The sequence below is a fragment of the Callorhinus ursinus genome, unplaced genomic scaffold (genome assembly GCF_003265705.2).
Source record: "Callorhinus ursinus isolate GAN/ISIS: 27379988/994484 unplaced genomic scaffold, GSC_fseal_2.0 scaffold19, whole genome shotgun sequence".
Lineage (NCBI taxonomy): Eukaryota > Metazoa > Chordata > Mammalia > Carnivora > Otariidae > Callorhinus > Callorhinus ursinus.
The window spans coordinates 24,286,162-24,305,493 of NW_027397081.1; the positions used below are offsets into that span (position 1 = coordinate 24,286,162).

The window sequence follows — 19,332 nt, forward strand, 5'->3', positions numbered from 1 at the left end:
CTAGAGTTATCGTTTCATAAAATATTTTACCCAAATAAGAAATGGGATCGGTCATCACACCAATTCCACTAACGGACGCACCGTCTTTGTCATCATGGTGGACTTGGCAACACTTCCATGTTGGAAAGCTCTTTGTATCTAGACATTCTAATGGAAAGGCCGAAACTTAAGGAATGCACAGGAACAAGAGCAAAGAAAAAAATAATGGGACCTGAAAAACTCACAATGTCAGGTACTTCTTGGAAACCCAAGAGCTTCTAGAGAAGAAATCTGACCTACCACGACTGGTCCTCCCCATGCACATGTTGTCTGGGGTTACAACTTCTTGTTTGATGGCAAAGTAGTCAGTCTGCAAGGTGTCTGTCTGCAGAGGGTCCCGGAGAATGACCGAGGGGTAGTCGTTCTCATACTTGAGGGAGAGGAGCTCCTCCGAGCTGATGGGATGGAGTGTCTGGTAGGACTCTGTGATGAAGCTAGGCTCTGAGAACTCCGAGGGAGGAACGCACTGAGCATGCTCGATACCATAACCTGGAAACACAGAACATGTGCTGTTGGAGAGAGAGCCAATTGGTACCTACAACAGGCAGGTCTTCACCATTCACAACAGCCCCACAAGATGAAAACAAGCTGACGGCCTTACAGAATGAAAGGAACGTATTTTAAGTCAGAAGGGCCTGGGTGTTTCACCTTGCTCCACTACTTAACAAGATACTCCCTTGACAAGACACTTCCCTTTTCTGGCTTAATTCACACATCTCTAAAATAGGGATGATTGCAATTTCCCTCAGGGCGCTGTGAAGAAGCGCAAAGGAGAGTATATGTGTAACATGCCTACCAACACTTCCGGTACACGATAAGCCCTTGCTACCGCAGTACTTAATATCATTGCTCTTATTAGAGTAAAAATCAAAATAAAATAAAAAGGTAAAATGAAAACAAACCTGCTCAAGACTCCCTTCAAAAGCAAGGCCATCGGATAAGAACAGCCCTTTCCTAATTCTCTTATTCTGGCCCCTCTCCGTGAAGGTTAGGCATCACCCACCATAAGGGAGAAGGCTTTATTTTCTGTAACAGAACCTGAAGCCACGTGGAACACTCTTAAGGAAGGATCAGAGGAAATGTTGTCATATCTACTAGTAAAAAGGGAAAGAACAAGGGCCACAACCAAGTCCCTAACCCAAACCTCTGATGGCCACCATGGTACACAGGATCAAGTAAGATCAAAGTTCAGGGGTCAAGTGGTAGTCCCTCTGCATGACTTTCAATGCTGAAGATATCGAGAGAGATCCTAGTGTGTAGGAGTTGGCAGGTTAATAAAAATACCAACATGTAAATAGGCTGAAGCCTCATGCCTCGTGGGAATAACAAAATTAATAACAAAGAGGCCACATTTAAGAAAATACTATTTTCCGCAGAATTACCACGAAGGAGCCTGAGATCATCTGGGACAGGAATCCTTTCCTAGGTTCCCACGCTAGCCAGCGAAACGAGAGAAGAGTGGAAGACGAACTTACTAATGAAGTAATCCGAGGTATAGCGGGATTCTGGATAGGTAGGGTTGACTCCATTCACTTGATATGGTTTCACATCCTCTGTAACAGACAGGGCAGAGAACCAAGCAAAGAGGTCAACAAGCAAGTAGCATTTGGCCTAAAAGGACTTTGGATACAGGACTACAATGATCTCAGTCCCTCTTCTAAGAAATCAGCATGTTCATTAACTGAGCGGGTGTCTGAGTCTACCCTGACTGGGGCCTTGTCTAGAGATGAGATCACAAAAGTATGGCTAAGTCTATTATTTCAGTAGCTGCGAAATGGGATTTAATATCTTGGAAGGAGCACCAGTGAGTAATCTCTAAGGCCTGGGAAGGCATCCCACCCTCATTCTGATGCATGCGTGCACCACGTTACCATCAGAGGCTTCGAGATGTCTTGGGAAGTTACCCGAATCAGTCCCCAACACTCGAACTGATTGGTTCCAAAACTCTTTTCGGAAATATATTACAATCTTTAGGTAGTTAGATTTTAGAGCCTCCACTTCTTCTAACAGATGTCTGGTTTTTGTGTTGTGTTTTTTTTTACATCACTCCCAGATTTCAAGTGTAGGCCCAGAGAAGAACCGGACACTGGTAAGGCGAATATTTGGTGGCTATGGCAGGGTTCACGTGAAGACAGAAAACAGTCATCACCAACTGCTGTTGGCAACCAGATGCCAACTCCCCTTGGCATGAGAATGGAATGTGGTTGAAGCTAACAAAGCACAGACAGGCTCTCCACTGAACTCAGGTGAGCTCGAGGATCCTCTCATTACCCTGGAATCCAATGGTGTGACCTCGACCATTGTATGGAGTGCTCTGATTCTATTTCACTGTAAGACTCAGACATACAGAGGGAGTGTTGGCTTGGGTTTTTCCTTGGATATCTGATAGCTTGTTGGGAGCAGAGGCTGCTGGGAAAACAAGTTTATACCTGCACAGAAAAACAGTTCCCAAATGAGATAAAATTATTAAACTTTGCTTTAGCAGCTTATCAGATTGAAACATCCCTGTACCTTTGGCCGTCCACCCCACCCCAAAGAGCTATGTTCTGGGGCTGTGTTGCTCTAGTTTAATTACAGAGCAAAAGCTGTAGCCTCCATACAAACCTCGACTGGGCTCTTCAGGGATCTCAAGAGAGACGGTTCCTATCGCCTCTCCCAGGAGCAAACGGGTGGGATGATAGGACTTTTGTCCTCCAACATTCTCAATGATTTCCCGATTGGCCTAAATTCTCTTAAACCTTTTCCTTTGCAGGAAGGTAGGCCACACCTGTCTCAGGGGCCCCGACGCTCCCCTCCCCACTGCGAGTCCATATTGTTATACAAAGAACGCAGGGCAGGAAGTTAAATTGAAAAGACTAAGTTTAAGGAAATGAGTGATCTTGAGGAAACCACCTAATCTGCCCTCATTTTACAGATGAGGACACCAACAGTACATGGTCCTCTTATCTCACACGGCTGTTTTGAGAATCCAACAAGAAAATGCATCGGAAAGCACTCGGGAAACAAGGAGCTGCTCTACAGTTATTAGTCATAACTGTGATCACAGACACTCCAGCACACCTGGTCGCTCCATGGAGATAAACAGAGGGGAAGACCATATTAGTGGGATCTATTTGGGTTACACGGTCCGGTAGAATCCACTGTTGTGTTTACACGCCAACAGTTACATCAGATCTGTTATGAGCCTGCCCTATCTTCTCCCTCTATAAACAGGTCACTCATGTCAACCCATAGGAATGGGTGTTTGTGCAGTTAACGCAGACACCCCGTCGGTGCTTCGGGAAGCCTGTGCCCTGCAGTCCTCACTGGAGGCAGCCTCAGCAAGATTCACCTAGTTCTGGACTGTGTTTATTTATTTATTTTCCAGCAGACGCTGAAGAGAAGGAAGAAAGATAACACTTCTGGGCCCAGAGGAATCTAATTTGGGGCTCTCCTGAGCATTGCGGAGTGGAAAATATCCTTACACAAAGGAAGGTATTATATGGAACAAAAGTGCTAATCCGGAGCTTTGCTCCCTGCCCCCCGGAATCTGCGCCCAGGCTTGGAGCTGGTGACCACAGGGAAAGGGTGGGCCTGGGTCAGAGAGGGCAACGGGCTTCTAGGCTTACAGTCAGCTGGAGGCCACTGCTGACTGCTGGAAACTGCAATTTATTTTAAGAAGAAATTCAGAAAAATAAGTGCAAAAACACCCAGGTTTGCCGCCTGTTGCTGTTTCTATACTCAGCCAGGACTGTGGTACATGAGTCACTTGGTCCAAAAAGGTTGGAAGAGGCTGGTAGGGGAGGCCATGTCATTACAAGGTTGCAACACGGTGTCCTGATATAACCCCCAGTTCTGCTCCAGATGAAAAAGGTAGCCCACATCGCAGCAATCCCCCCACCCCCCGGGAGTGGGCAGAGAAGCCAGTCTTAGTAATTAGCTCTGAGATGCTAAGCTCTCTTGTGGAGGTGGACAGGTATCACACTGCCATGGATCAAGGGAATGTGTATTAAGATGGCCAGGGGAAAAAAACAAAAACAAAAACAAAAACAAAAACAAAACAACAACAAAAACCAAAAACCAACGATCTGTCTTGGGAGCTGGTTGCTGACACTGCTCGACCAGCCCATGGGTCTAAGGTAAGGACTGGGATCAGAATTCTGCATCCTGAGAAGCTTCGGGAGTGCAATTTTGCGAAATATTAAAATCTGAACCTCCAATACATAAAAGAAAAAGAAACTGACATTTATGGAGCACCTGCTCCCTGCCTGCCTGACGTGTCTCCGGAGACCGTATATACGCTGTGATCGGACACCCACACCTAATGGCATCGGTGTCCTGCCCTGGGGTTTGCTCCCCCACCCACTGCTGCAGCAACCCCACATGGCTTCCTCCTCGCTCTGTGCCCACCCTGTTACCTTTCTGCAGGATCTCGAGATGTTCCCACAAGATGTCCCCAACGAAGTCTGGGGCCAGTTCAAGAAAGCAGTCCTTCCCGAGTGCACAGAGGGCTGCTCCATTCATACAGAACTTCTGGAAGTCCACACCTTTCAGGCTGAACTCATTCACAGCCCACATCACCCAGTCCCGAACATGGGTTTCTGTCCACTGCCGGGGGTCTGAGGAGAAAGATCAAAGGAAGATCCAGCAGGTCAGGCTTTCCCTCATGCCCAAGCGAGGACATTGAAAGATCTGAACTCACTTGAGGATGTTCTCTGGTTTACAGGTTTAGGAAGCACCAGCCTGTAAAGGCATGTCACGGGGCACTTTCCGTAACACTCCCCCTCACACTCAACATCCCTATCCAAGCTAGGAGATCACTACCATCAGCCAAAAAGTAACAGAGGAATAGTCTCCACCCTCTTCAGACGGACTCATAAATCTCCTCTCTCACTGCCTTACTTTCATGAGACTTTTTTTTTTTTTTTAAGCCCAGGACCAAGGAACAGAATGACATCTTTCATAACAATAAGAACAAAGTCAAGTGCATTCAGAGATTGCACTCACCTATCCCTGCTCTTCCCTGTCATGACCGACCTGAGGCATTAGAATTAATCATTTTTATCTTCGCTAACTATGGCTAGTCATAATCATAGCAACTAGTAATAGTAAGCCATTCAAATGGTCCTTAGTCATAACAGCATTATCAGGGGCCTGATTTCATTATAGCAGACGCTGCGCAAGTGTGGAGTAGCATCTGAGAACCGACAAGACATGCTCTTCCCGCGTGGCTGAGGCTGAACACGACTACACCAGCGTGGTGCTCTCAGAGCTCAGAGGGCGGCAGGCAGGTTGTGCTGTCCACATCGCACCTGCTGTCCAGGTCCGCCCCTCCCCCCCGCCCCTGCCTCCTTCAACTAGAAGATGACTTTATGAGATGCTACAAAATCCAGGGGCGGGCAGAATTCACTTGATTCTGCCTTGTGATCCTAATAGGATGTTGGGCATTGTTGTCAGGTTTGTGGTGAAGTAGTATATACGTGAGAAAAGGTTTGGAGGTATAGTCACAGACTCTGTCTAAGATGTGGGTGTGACTGGGCTGGAAGCACCAAACGGTGATACTCTCACTCAAGAGAAAAGTGTTCTCTCTGCTCTCAATTGTTCAGGAAATGTTGCTTGCTGGAGGCTTAAGTGTTCTCCAGTCATTTGTCCTTTTTGACAACTCCAGTCCCCTTACATTCCTGAATAAACCCTTTCAGATGAGAACACCCAAGCATAAACACATTTCACCAAAGCACATGGAAAAGAAAAGAGCAATCAGTTAAATTCCAAGGAATGTAGCTCACTGAGTTCACCCAATGATGGCCCAGAATGACTCTCACACTGTTTTCCAAGCTTGATTGTGCTTTGGAATTACCAGGAATTGCAATTTCACGGGCCTGGGACATGGCCTGGGCTGTGAAATTTTTTGAAGTTCCTGAATCTCATGTGCAAACAAGTTTGGGAATCACTGTCCTACGACCAAGATGGCTGTGTCAAAACCTGGGAGATGGGGAAGACTTGGCATGGGTCTATGACTGTTCTAGCAGACGTCTGCAACCAACTGTAGGGGCTGACCGAACTGTGGTTAGTCATAATGTCTATCTCTACAGCTGAGAAAACTAACCTCACCCAAAAGTCTGATTCCATCCCTCTCTTTTCCCATCAACAAAACACACCTTTTGGAATTCCCAGTCGTTGCTGTTCTTTAGAGAAACCACTGAAAGTAGCTTTCAATGCTTGAGACATCATTTCTTTGCTGCTTGGAGTTAATAGTGGGACATCAGCACATTCCATATCTGTAAGGAAAAAAAACATATGAATAATAAAAAATAGCACAGGTGATGAAGACTAGACACTACAGTCATCATTAAGCAACAGATACAAATATCAAATCATTATGTTGTACACCTAAAACTAACATATGCTAATTACAACTCAATTAAAAAAAAAAACTAATAGGTAGTTAACCACCCATAAAAGATAATAGGGCATGAGTGGCCTGAAGAAGGCAAGCTGAGAAATAACTGTACTAACATCCTCACCAGGGCAGGTAAAATTTGGGGGGCTTTCCACAGTGTGCTAGGCCCCTGAAAAAAAGGAAAAACCTGACTGTTGCCTAGAATGTTTTGCATCCTTGACCAAAAAAAAAAAAAAAATGCTTATTCTTTCTGTATAGCTTTACTAATTCACTCATAGTCCCTACTCATCCTTCACATTCACTGAGAGTATTAATGTTGCTACCTACTTCCATGAAAAAGAAATGACAACATTCATTCATTCAACACATCGTTGAAGAAGACAGAAATGATCTCTGCCCTCATGGAGCTGGAGATCAGCCGCTAGCAGAGGATTTAGGTATTACAGAACTAGTTACACACTGAACATTCAAATACGTCAATATGGGCTTCATGAGAAGCATAAGATGAGATGTTAACATAGAACAAGAATTCCTGAAAGTCCAGAGGAATCAGAAAAGGCCTCCCTTAGGAGAACAGAGATGCTTGACCTGAGATCTAAAGCATGCATACTAGTTTAAAAGAGAAAAAATACTCTAGACCAGAGTTCTCCAAGTGTGGTGCCCAGACCAGCTATATCATCATCACCTGGAAATTGTTAGAAATGCAAATTCTCAAAATTCTCAGCTCCACTCCAGACCTCTTGAATCAGAACCTCTGGGAAGGGGTGGGGGGAGCCCAGAAATCTATGTTTTAACTCACAATCCAGGTCTCCTGATGACCACCCAAGTTAGAGGACCATGGTCCTAGACAAGGGGAGGAGCAGAGATGAAGTTTATGAAATGGGGGGAGGAGGAAACCTGGCCAATTTTAGTATCAAAAATATCAATGCAGCTGAAGCAGAGGAACCAGGAGGGCAGTTGATTGAAAGGAGGTGGAAAGAGAAGCATGGAATCTATTAAGGCACCATAATGGACATGAAGTGGTACCACGCTGTAGTTTTGACTTGCATTTCCCTAATGACAAATGATGTTTAGCATCTTTCCATGGGCTTATTGGCCATTTTTGTATCTTCTTTGCAGAGATGTCTATTCAAGGATTGTGCCCATTTTTAATAAAGTTGTTGGGTTTTTGTTGTTGAGTTTTAGGAGTTCTCGATATACCTGAAAGAGCTGAAGCAGGGTCCTCAAGATAGATTTGTATACTTCTGTTCACAGCAGCATTGTTCACCATAGCTAAAATGTGGAGGCAGCCCAAACGTCCATCAACAGATGAATGGGTACACACAAAATGTAGTATATATACACACAATGTGATATTAGCCTGAAAGAAGGGCATTCTGACATGAACTAAGACCTGGATGAACCTTCACATTATTCTAGGTGAGGTAAGCCAATCACAAAAAGACACATTATATGAGGTACTTAGAATAATCAAATTCATCAAGACAGACAGTGGAACGGTAGCTGCCAGAACCTGGAGGGGGAAAGGGAATGGGGAGTTGTTATTTAATGGGAAGAAAGGTTCAGTTTTACAAGATGGAAAGAGTTCTGGAGTTGGATGGTGGTGATGGTTGTACAACACTATGAAGGTACGTAACACCACAGACCTATATGCTTAAAAATTGTTCAGGTGGTGAATTTTATGTTATGTGTATTTTACCCCAATATAAAAATGGATAAAAAAGAGAGAGAGAGAAGATCAGCTTAGCTATTCTGTAAAGAATGGTTGAGGAGGTAACTATGAATAGATGTGGAAAGACTTGGTAAAAAATCGTTGCGGTGAAAGGTGGATGGTGGCTTTCACTAGGGAGATGGTGATATAGGTCATGTAAGCGGATGAAGTCAAAGTGCACATGGGAGGTAGTGTCTCTAAAACCTGATTTCTGTAGGTGGCGAGGAAGAGTGAGGGATCAAAATCTGCACGTTCACGAACGTATCATCCTTTGTGACATCCATCTGCATTTTTATCTCCATGTCCAATCCCTCTTATACTCGCAGACCATGTTCAAAGCAGAGATACATAAATGTGGCTCCGGTTAAAAATCCTCAGCATTCACCTCAGGCACAAGTTCCCATAAAAAGCTAATAGGCAAAGAAATGGCCTGAGAATTCCGACGAGCCATCGCGTGATCTTCAGGCAGTGATAACACTTTGCTGTAGTAATTTCCAGAAGCCCTCTTCCTCACCTTGGATCTTGAGGGTATCATATGAAACTGACTTATTCAATGGCTGGGTTCCAGGCATGACTACTAGAGAAGTTCCACAACTAGCCATCCCTATTCCCTGACCAGTTAAAAAAAAAAAAAAAATTTCTTGGACATACATATGTGTTACTGGCTGAATGAAATGGAAACATAGAAGGGAAAAGATGACAATTGGTGATCTCTGAAAACAGGGGCAAATAGATCGCTTCTGAACATCAAAATGAATGGAAACTACATTGCAAGAAAGCACTTTCTCTCTGGTTTGCTTTGAGTGATGCCCTCAGTAAACAGCTTGGCGTCCAGCTCTGCCCTAAAAGCACAGAAGGGTTCACGGCAGCTGCTCCCCAGGCCCTGCCACCAAGGGTGAATCTGAAGTTCTAGGGAGTGGAGACTTTGGGCAGCCCTGGGCCATGCCCAAAAAAATCTAGTAATCTAGTGGAAAAATCAACATGCCTCCAGGAAGGTTGACAAAATGATGGAAAATCCCAGATTGTTAAGAGGGAAAACGGGGGGGGGGGGGGGATAAAATGTTGATTACATAACATCCAGCCCTTCAAACAATGGAGTAATCATCAAATGAGTCACCAAGAAAGACATCAATGCTGCCCCTTTGTGAACAGCCGAGTGCCAGGTCCAGAAATGTCTCCACTCAGAGTAGAAGTCAGTGTTACCTCAGAGAAAGGGACTTTTTATTTCACCCAAGAGCACTCCTTTTGCAAGGGACAACGGCAGCATCCCCCACCTCCTAGCACAGGGAGAACACAGGAGTCAATCAACAAATGTATAGTGAATTCACTGTTTTCCAAATTTGAAGCAACTTTCCTTCCCTTCACTCCCGTCCAACACAAATTCATGAACTTGAACTGTGTGAGTTTTGTTTTGTGTGTTTGTTCCCGCCATTGATTTATGATTCGGTGAAAAGAACTTTACTGATGGCGGAAATTGGCCAGGACGACACATGTGGAAAATACAGGCCAGGCCAAAGGCACAAGCAGTGGTTGTGCGAGAAGCTGGAACTGAAGGATGAGATTGGCTAGGAGGCCCCAGACATCTTCTACACAGAAGATGCCAAGGTGATGTGAAGGCCATGGATGACAGCAGAAAGCCTGAGAAAGGGGTTTCCTGGAGTCGGCTTCCTATAACTCCACACACTCTGGCAAGTGTGGTCTGGACAGGACCGCAGGGCTGACAACGCCCCATGCAGGTTCCTGTTAGGGAACCGGCCTTTGCAGGCTCTCACTCGCTCTCTCCAAGAGAAGCAGCTGGAATGACTTTTGCCTGTCTACCTCAGTGCCATCTCCAAAAGCCTGGTCCACGTGCTATCAGCTGCAGCTGCAGAGCACCCATCAGCTCTGCCCCTGGCTGCTGGATCTCTTGGAAAAGTGCTCACAGCCCAGCTGGCTGGCGAAGGCCAACCCCGCACACTTGGGACACCTGCATTTGGACGCAATGAGCTCAGGAGAAGGCATGTCATTGCCCTTGGACCCAAAGGATTCAGACAGGAAAAGTCAGAGCTTTTCTCCCTTATTAAACAGTGTGGAACACTGGTTTTAAAAAATGCAAACCCCCTCTCTAAGTGAGTGAACAATTAGCCTGGATTGTCTTTATCAGTAGTAGCCTGGGCATTGCATTTAAATGATGATGAATAATCACATTTGAAAGCAGACATTAATCTAAAAGATTAAACCCCTTCATAGAAAATATGAACGCAAAAATTCCCCCTATGGCGCTAGTTTGTGATCGCAGCAGTTCTGTTAATTACACTGATCAACAACAATAATGAAATCATTACACAGGTGGAGAATCCGACCTAGTTTAGCCCAAGAAGGCATCTCTGTTTTTCCTGCCATGTTTTATCTCATAGTCTGTTATAATATTTTTGCATCAGGTACCAAATATTTCTAATTTTAGGGATGGCATCTAGAAATCAATCAATGCCCCCCCCCCGGAAATTCACTAACTGTATTTCATGGACAAGTACTAAAATTGTCTTTTGTTAATATTTGTAATTACAGTATCTTAAATTCAAATAACACATTTGTCTCAAAATGCTGAGAACCTGACCCAAAGATATATTATGCCAATACACTGGAGACTCTAAACACAATGCACGAGAAACTGAAAACATTTACGAGCATATTGGATTTCCTACCCCGTGATTATCCCTCAGGACCCTAAACGTGAGTTAATATTTATAAGAATCACCCCAAGTTTCAGAGAAAAGAGTTGTACAGAAGCTCGTGAATGAGTAACAGTCCCAAACTCTTGTCTTACCAAGACAACACAGTATTGAGGCGGAAACGAACAGGGAGCACTCCCTGAATTAATAGGGGCATAACGAACCAGGGCCATTCTGAATGCATGGAAACATCTGCTCATTTTGCATTGTGGCCTGACCCTGAACAAAAGTTTATACACACCCCATGGATGTTTTAAGTCAAATGCAGAACAGTGGTTTCAATTCACTTTTATGTAACTCAAGGTTAAGGGCTGTTCAATATCAAAAAACCCATCCAGGACGTTTTCATGTGACTTTTCATGCCATTCTGTTCAGTTGTTTGGAACCGAATGACTCATATCAACCATGTTACATAGAATCTATGCCTGAAGTGATGTTTGTTCCAGGAGAAGTGAGGACAGTGCCTTACTGACCTAAGATGTTTGTCCCCTCACCTTTCTCAAATAAACAACAAAATAAAGTGGAGTGTCTGGGATCTGAGGGTTAGGTGATGAGAAACAAAACTAAGAACTGCAAATGCCAGGTGCATTATTCCAGTCTTGCACAACCATCCAACTGGCCAAACCCTAGCAGGTTACCGTGATGATACTATCTGTGTGTGTGTATGGGTGGGGGGGCTGCTGTCCCAATCAAGAGGAGCATGCAAGAAACACCAAGAATGAATAATATGCATGACATCTGAAAACCAATTTATGGTCCTCTAAGACCCTTCATGAATACTATTTCACGATACCACCACACATGAAACTTCCAAGGGTCCTCGGGGGGTACTACGGAATCCCCATTTTACAGATGAGGAAACAAAGCTCTGAGAGATCAAGTTTGGTGTAAAATCAGAGGGCCAGGAGGGCCCAGCCAGGGCTGGACCCCAGTCTTTCAACTCTTTTAACTCAAGCTCTTTCTACTCCATTCCACTGCTGCAGCAGATAGGAATAGATCAGAGATCCAAGAACACTAAAATTTTTACAACGCAGAGAGAGAAAATGGGACTTTTATTTCTTAGTTGGAAAATTAGATACATTTGAGGAAATAACTAAAAACTTAAACAAAACCTTTCCTGGACTGAACAAATCCAGAATTCCATATGGCTAGCCCCATAAAGACATAATTAAAAGGCATTTACAGAATCAACTGTAATCTTGTCCCTTCTCGGGACTATGGGTAGCGACGCTTCCTTCCTTCCATACAAAGTGACACAGGTTAAATGACAACCTGGCTTCCTTCCCCGTCTGTGTTCACCCCTGAGTCACCTTGACGGGCAACTGTGCGCATAATATAAGGTTAATTAGTTACATAAAGTCTTACTGAAATATATTTCTTAAAGTGAAAGGAAATCAAGAAGAAGCCTTCTGGTTCATACCGGGAGGAAATAGAACAATAGCCCCAGCTGGAAACAGAATTCTGAAGACAAGGGAAAAAGACATAGTAGGGCATGCAGCTCAGTTTTGCCACTAATATAATCACACTGGATAAGTCACTTAATCAGTGCATTGCTAAAAAGAAGTCTATTAATAGGTTCTAGGTTAATGTTGAATAGCATTTTTAATTTTCCTTATCTCAATTTTCAAACATCCACCAAAGCATAGGGAAGAGTACAATGAAATCGTATTCGAACTCTATCAACACTACCGGTCCCTAATTCATCTCCTTCCCCAAACACTGAAGAACTGTAAAGCTAATCCCAGACCACATGTCATTTCACCCACAAACATCTTATTGTCATGCAGACATTCTCTAGATAAAGGAGGATCATAATACGAAAGCTGACAAGGGACAGATAAACTGATGGAAAAGGAGAATAAGGCTTCAGATTACTTTCCATGGTGCTTACATCAAGGTCTACATTTTATTTATCAGCCCATTTGAACCACAGAGCTTGTTTGAAAGCAACACTGCCATGATCTGGAAAGTGAGGAAGTTGGATCAGAGAGAGAGAGGAGCTCAAATCAGGATGGAAAGCCAGTCCCTTGGACTCCCCTGACCTACAAGCAGAGACCGCAGGGATCATTCTTCCTAAGGGTTCATGAACTTGTAACTCTAACTAGGAGCATGCAAGAAAAGGCTGGGGATGTTGGCAAGCAGCCAAAGGGCAGTGCCAACCTGCCTAGAAAGTCCCAGTGTGGGAAAGATGGCATCTTTACTCCTTTAGATCAACAGAAATAGAAAAATGGCTGTGGCCAAGGGCTGCTCACTCTGACCCCAGAGTTGACTGTCCTGGAAAGTTGTTACTGGTCCCTAAGAGGACCTCCCCCGTGAAGACACTAATATCTCATTAGAGTGTGACAGGGAATCTTCAACCCCATGTCTGTTGCTGTCTCTCATTCATGGACAGGTGGATGGGAACTAGAGATCAAGGGACCAGTCAGGGTCTTCTTTCTCCCACATGCCTGATTCTCAATCCTGTAACAGGCCCTAGAAACTTGGCAGGCAGGCCTTGCGGCGGAGGGAGCTGGTCTAACCCACAAAGCCCCCTGGGCTGAGGTTAGTGCAAAGAAGGGAAATCAGTGTGCCTCCTCGGACCCTCAGCTCTGTTTTCACAGACCTAATGATGGGACAGAGCAATGAGGGACGGGCAGGACTGCACTCCGGCAAGCAGAGAACAAGACAGACTTTGGCGCCCCTTCTGGAACCACCCATCCCTACCCAATAGTCCCTCACTGCCCCACGTCAGGGGACACCCGGAGCTCTGAAACAGACTCCTATCAGTTAGGAAAACCTACAACCAGGCTTCCACCCTCCTCTTACTACCCAATCTCCTACAAGCTACCCGCCAGTTTTAAAACACAGTCCCGAGAGGGGAGAAGAAGCGGCACAGAAAAATCCCCAATTCACCCTCCAGTGACCTGGCTGACCCAAAAGGCAAGCCAGTGTCCAGTTACAGCCTCTTGGACCTGCTGCCAATGCACACTGCCACCGGGGAATGCACACGGGCTTGGGTACAGCGTGCCACTGCTGAGATGGATGCCCCCTCTCAGACGGAAGCCACCGCGGGACAAAAGAGATGGTCCCCGGGCCCAGGCAAAGCACGCTCCCAACCGCACTGGAGAAACCGGCCCCGGGTCCCGCAGCCCGGCCTGGGAAAGATGCCTGCGGAGAGGGCTTCTGAACATCCGAACATCTGTAGGAAGTGACTTCAGTGCTCTCCCTTCTTCCCTCCATCCACCCCGGCCCCATCCCCCACTAGGAGTTTTAACACATTATTACCACTGAAGTCCTGAGGATTTGGTGACTCACCAGGCTCACACATGGTTCCAATGAGCCCTTGACCATTACATGGTAGGGGAGCAGGAAAAACAAATGAAAGCGGTTGTAATTCGGCAGCGCCGGAGTTCAGACCTGCCAGACAAAAGGGATTGCAGGCATGTTCCCAAATCCGTTCAGGCACCTGACATGCAAAGCTATTTTTAATCACTGGATTTATTTCTTTCCTACGCCCTCCACCATCCTCCACCTCAGCAAATGTTTCGAAGTCAGAGCAAAACCCAAATTAATTCCAGGTGTTCAGGGAAACCCAGAGAGTCTCTTCCGTTCCAGAATCTGAGCCAGAAAGCAGAACTGCCCCCTGGGTCCTGGAGCTAAATTTTCTTGCTCTCTACTTAGAGTAGTTCAAATCTCCTACCCTACACATTGGGCAAATGGCCTGAAAGAGGAAATATTTGAATGAGTGAACCCTGCCAGAATGACTCCTCAATTCTGTGTTTTTTTTTTTCCGACAGCCCTGGCAAGAGAAGGTGCATGAGGACAGGTCTCCAAGAGCAGCGAAGATGGAGCATTCTCTCGTTACCCAGGATTCTCACCCCACCTTGCAGGGAGGATTAAATTAAATTAAAAATGTGTGAAAATACCAGAGCCTAATACATAGGAGGTGCTCAGTACGTGACTGGTGACTTGGACAGAACTAAAAAGTATCTTGTAAAATATCAAGACTAAAAAAAAAAAAAAAAAATACAGAATTTTATTTCCTAATGCTTTGAGAGACAGCAAGGAGACGGAATCTGGCAATTTTCCCAGGTACAAGGAAGCAACTGAGAAAATAAGAAAAAATGAATGCAAAAATCCGATCCTGAGATGTCAATGGAAATTGACATCTCCGGAATCTGGCTCTTTGTTTAAAACAGAATAGACTAATTTCTGACCTACGCTGCACCCTCCAGTCTGCTATGGGGGAAACCTGTTTTGCAGCAACATCATCTCAAATGTGTCTTGCCAAGACAACACCTCACAGCTCCAGGATCCAACCCACCTAAGATGCCGTTTGGTTTTCAAAAGGTCCTAAGAGTGCCATTTCAGAGTCAATATGGCACAAAACAAAATTGTAATTTGGGCCTCAAGACCCTTTTCTAGATGTTTGAAACTTGCCAAAACCCAAAAGCTGCATTTTACCCTCGTCATCCACATGCCCTTCAATGAATGACACTCCCACAATTTAGAAGGATGTTTTAACTGTGGAGATTCGGATTCCTGCATAAAAACGGACAGCTCAACAGAGTATTTTAAAGAATAATTGAAAGTTCTGACATGATCCTTTCAAGCCATTTATAGAATACGTCACATGCATCATATCATTTCCTATGTCTCCCACCACACCACACATTTTACAAGTTCTGAATGTCCCAGAACCGTGTGACTTCTTTGTCACGAAAAATACAGAGAAAAACACAGAGCCCCGTTTCCATATTACTCAGGAGGAAAGCCTGAACTGGTCCCTTTCAGGCCCAAAGCTTTTCAGATGGCCACAGGCGCTCCTATGGGCTCCTGCCATCTTACGCTTCTGAGTGAGGCCAAGCTCCGGCTCTGCCATCAGCTAAAATCCTCATGACGGAACCATAAGTCTTTTGGTGCCAACGTGGCCCAGGATCACCCCACTCAGGAAGACTCAGGAAAATATCTAACATGCCCCCTCTTGCTATAATATAATCCCAGCTTCCTCTACTTGGACTTTACACATGGGCCTTTGATGCCTCCCTCCCAGAGACCCTGGAGATGCTGGTTAATTGGGGCCTAAGCAATTTATCTTCATTTCACTTGCCTCCCGGCCTCTGACTTTTCAGAACTGTTGTCAGAACAGAATCTTAGATTTTACAGAACCTCTTCCCCTATACTCTAACATGATCCTGAAATCGACCAGGTTTGCGGTATTATCTCCATCACATAGGTGAGGACACTGAGGCTCACAGAGGTCCCCTGAGTGACTTTGCTAAGACGGGCAGGCCAGTGCAGTGGTCTGACTGGCACGCAAACCCAGATCCTCAGATGCTAAAGCCTGGTAGGTATTTTGTACCCAGACCTATCAGCAGAGGTTAAAGCAGGGGCGGCGGAAATGCTGAACACCAGGACATTTCTTTCCGTTTTCCCCATCATTTTCATGATAGAGAACATTCTTCCTAACCCGCTCAACTCAGCGCCCACCTGACACTTGGTCTGGGGGGCAAGGCAGGAATGGTGGGGGGGTGGGGGGGACGGCTCATGAGGATCACCAGGAAGGCCAGGCTGGTCAAGGTGGAGGATGAGGAAAGCAAAGGAAAAATCTGGGCAAACAAATGGAGTGGAGCCCGTTTATTTAGGCTGGAAGAGGTAAAGTTTTTCTGCACTTTTGAACTGTTTTCTCAAGGCCTGCCCCTCCCTCCCACGCAGGAAACAAACACAGAGAAGGGCCTCTTGCAGTGAGGGCTCTAGTCGCGGAAGGCTAGTCCAGGAGAGGCAGAAGGAAGAGGGGCGCAGGGTGGGCTGCGGCGGGGTCCGTGGGCAGGGGCGGCGGGGGGGGGGGCAGACAGGGAGGAGCTGGGAGAGGAGAAGAGCAGGCAGGGAAGGCAGATGGCAGAGAAGGAAGAGAGGGAAACAAAGGCAAACGCAGAGGAAGAAGAAACCGGGAAATCTTACACCAGAATAAAGACCAGAGAGCAGAGTGAAAGAAGGCTGGGAAGAGCCAGCAACTTCCAATTAATGATGTTCAGAAAGCAGCATTTTTCCATAAATTTTGAAAGGAAATTCTCTCTCGGCTTTCTTATTTATTTATACATTATATAAATACATTTTTAAACCAAAAAAGGACAGTTTTTTTCCAATGGGAAAAAGCCTTGTCTGAGATGAAAGCCAGTCTTCAAAAACCCCTTAGAGGAAGCTGAAACCCCACATGTCTTGGTGCTACAGAAAGAAAAACAAAGTGGACATTCTTCCTGTGTTCTAAGGCTTTTTTATGCAGATGTGTTTTTCTTTTAATAAATAAATCTGGACAGAGAAGGAAAAAACGTACTCATACACATTCACACAGTGCAACTGTCTGTTTTCAACCCAGGGAAACCACAGTGAAAAAGAATACATAAGTCCATTTTCCCAGCACAGGGACAAATATTCTCAACAGGCTGGCCACAGCCAGTGAAAGCACATAGCCCGCCCAAGTTCCCCAGATGGACAAAGGACAATGTGCTAACGAGTAATGACAATCAGAGGTAGGGCCGGACCTGAGACCCAATCACCATGCTTCCCAGAAGGGCCCCCAGCGGTCCTTTAGGATGGCACCTGACTTGCTAAGACATTCAGTTGCTCTGTCCTTTTTGAGCCACTCAATTTTCTTTATGGGCTGCCATCATGATTTCTTAAGGATTACACACCCTGAGCTCAAATCTGCCTTCTAATGAGTTCTAGCCTTTGACCCTCCTTCTGTGGGTTGAAGCCATGCATACAAGTTTCATCTTTCTTCATCTATGGGTTTCCCAACCGCTTTACCATTCCTTTGTCACCACTTCTATCCAGGTTTTTAAATTCCTTGGTGGTTCCTTCAAGCATTCATGACGGGATGGTTCTGTCCATCCCCCCACCCAGAAGCATTCCTGCATGCCCATGTTCCTCAAGAGCATCAGGAGCATTTCCAGGCGAACATCATGCTCCTCAGGAGGAAATGAGACCATCCCCCTACACCGAGCACTCCTGTGGGTACAGACCAGCACTGAGTTTTCCAACAGCCACACGACAAAAGCCACTCAAAGTACACTGAAGCTGAGCCAGTTCTCTACCCTGTGACTGAATCTTCTTAACCTCAGCGTAAGGCTTCACATTTATCCATATTGAACCTGACCCTGTTTGTTTTGATCCCTGCTTCTAGGTGCAGAGATCTTTTTTTATATCACGAATCTGTCCTCATCGCACTAGCTTTGCACCATGTGCAATTTAGTAAGTATGTTTTCTGTATCCTTCTCTAATCTGAGCCCCTGATAAAAAGGCAATGTTGAAAAGGCAATGACCAAGTCCTGAGCCCCGGAACAGCAGAGACCATGCATCATTCTGACACTGACACATTCATCAAGACCCTTTTGGGTATAGTAGCTCAACCAGTTACAAATCCTCCTGATTTTACCAGGGTGGGATCCACATAGCCTCATCTTGACCACAAATATATCATGGAAAGACTTGGACAAAAGCTTCAGTGGAATAAAAAGACAAAGCTATGAGATTCAGATGATGTGCCCCATGCGGGGCCAGTTCCCCTGCAGGTTCTCACTAAGTGCCAGACAAGTGCAAAGGCAGCTGAGGGAAACGGAGCTGGGATTCAGATCTGTGCACACAGAGAGAAAGACAGAGAAAGAGACCCAGAGAGGGAGGGAGGTGGTAGGAAGGCAGGGAGAGAGGGAAGGTGGAAGGGAGGGAAGGAGAGCGAGAGAGAGTGAGAGAGAGGGCTATAGCCACTTTGCATCCAGAAACAATGGGCACTTAGAGAACAATGGCTACAGACAAAGTCTTGGTCTATTTATATCTGCCACTGTTAGTCCCAGACAGGAGGAACTGGAAGTCTGCCCTGTACGCACAGCTCCAACTGGACCCGATTTGGGAGGAAGATGAGGTCACCCAGAATGCTGCCTGCTTAGAACAGGCTCCTTTTTTGCTTGCAGAGTTTCTTCTTAGCCTAAAGGATCTCTTTAGGCTGCTAAAGAGATCTGCTGCTAAAATACAGTCACCGCTGAGGGTAGGTCACAAACATAACTACTGCTCCGCTCAGCCCAAGGCAATTAAGGCCTTTGTCTACAGAGGTCAAAGGAAGGTGGGGATGTCAAGGGAAGACCAACCAGCAGATGGAGGTCAACTCTACGGTTCCTGGAACAAGAGTCCTATCAGATCTGTTCATTACACACATCTCAGGGTACCATAATAGAGCTTTTCTGTGGGAAACTTCCCTCCTCACCTCTTTGGAGCTAGCATAAAGAGGCTAGGAGCTGCAATTCACAGATTTGTGTGTCTCGTGCCTCGTGAAGATCTCTGCCTCCTCTTCTGACAGTCTCTTTCTTTTCTCTGGAAAGGTCAGCTTCTGCTCTACCATGACTTCGGAGTGATCATCTATTCTAATCCTTCCCGTGTTACTTATATTATTTTCTTCCGTATGGTTCCACTTCTCTTTTAAGTTTTTATTTTATTTTATCCTAATTCCAGTATAGTTAACA

General features: G+C 45.4%; 1 protein-coding gene across 5 annotated transcripts in view; it reads right to left on the bottom strand.

Moving 5' to 3' along the window:
- The window catches only part of ETS1 (ETS proto-oncogene 1, transcription factor), a 112,039-nt gene that overhangs the window by 24,215 nt on the left and 68,492 nt on the right, over positions 1 to 19,332 (bottom strand). For 4 of the 5 annotated variants that reach the window (XM_073903964.1, XM_073903963.1, XM_025893553.2 and 1 more), the window contains 4 exons: positions 6,177 to 6,296; positions 4,437 to 4,637; positions 1,515 to 1,592; positions 280 to 528 (listed from right to left, as the gene is read on the bottom strand). In XM_073903964.1, the coding sequence (XP_073760065.1) occupies positions 280 to 528; positions 1,515 to 1,592; positions 4,437 to 4,637; positions 6,177 to 6,296 (648 nt within the window). Of the gene's footprint in view, positions 1 to 279; positions 529 to 1,514; positions 1,593 to 4,436; positions 4,638 to 6,176; positions 6,297 to 14,134; positions 14,237 to 19,332 lie in introns of all 5 variants that reach the window. The other variant, XM_025893550.2, reaches the window with a different exon arrangement.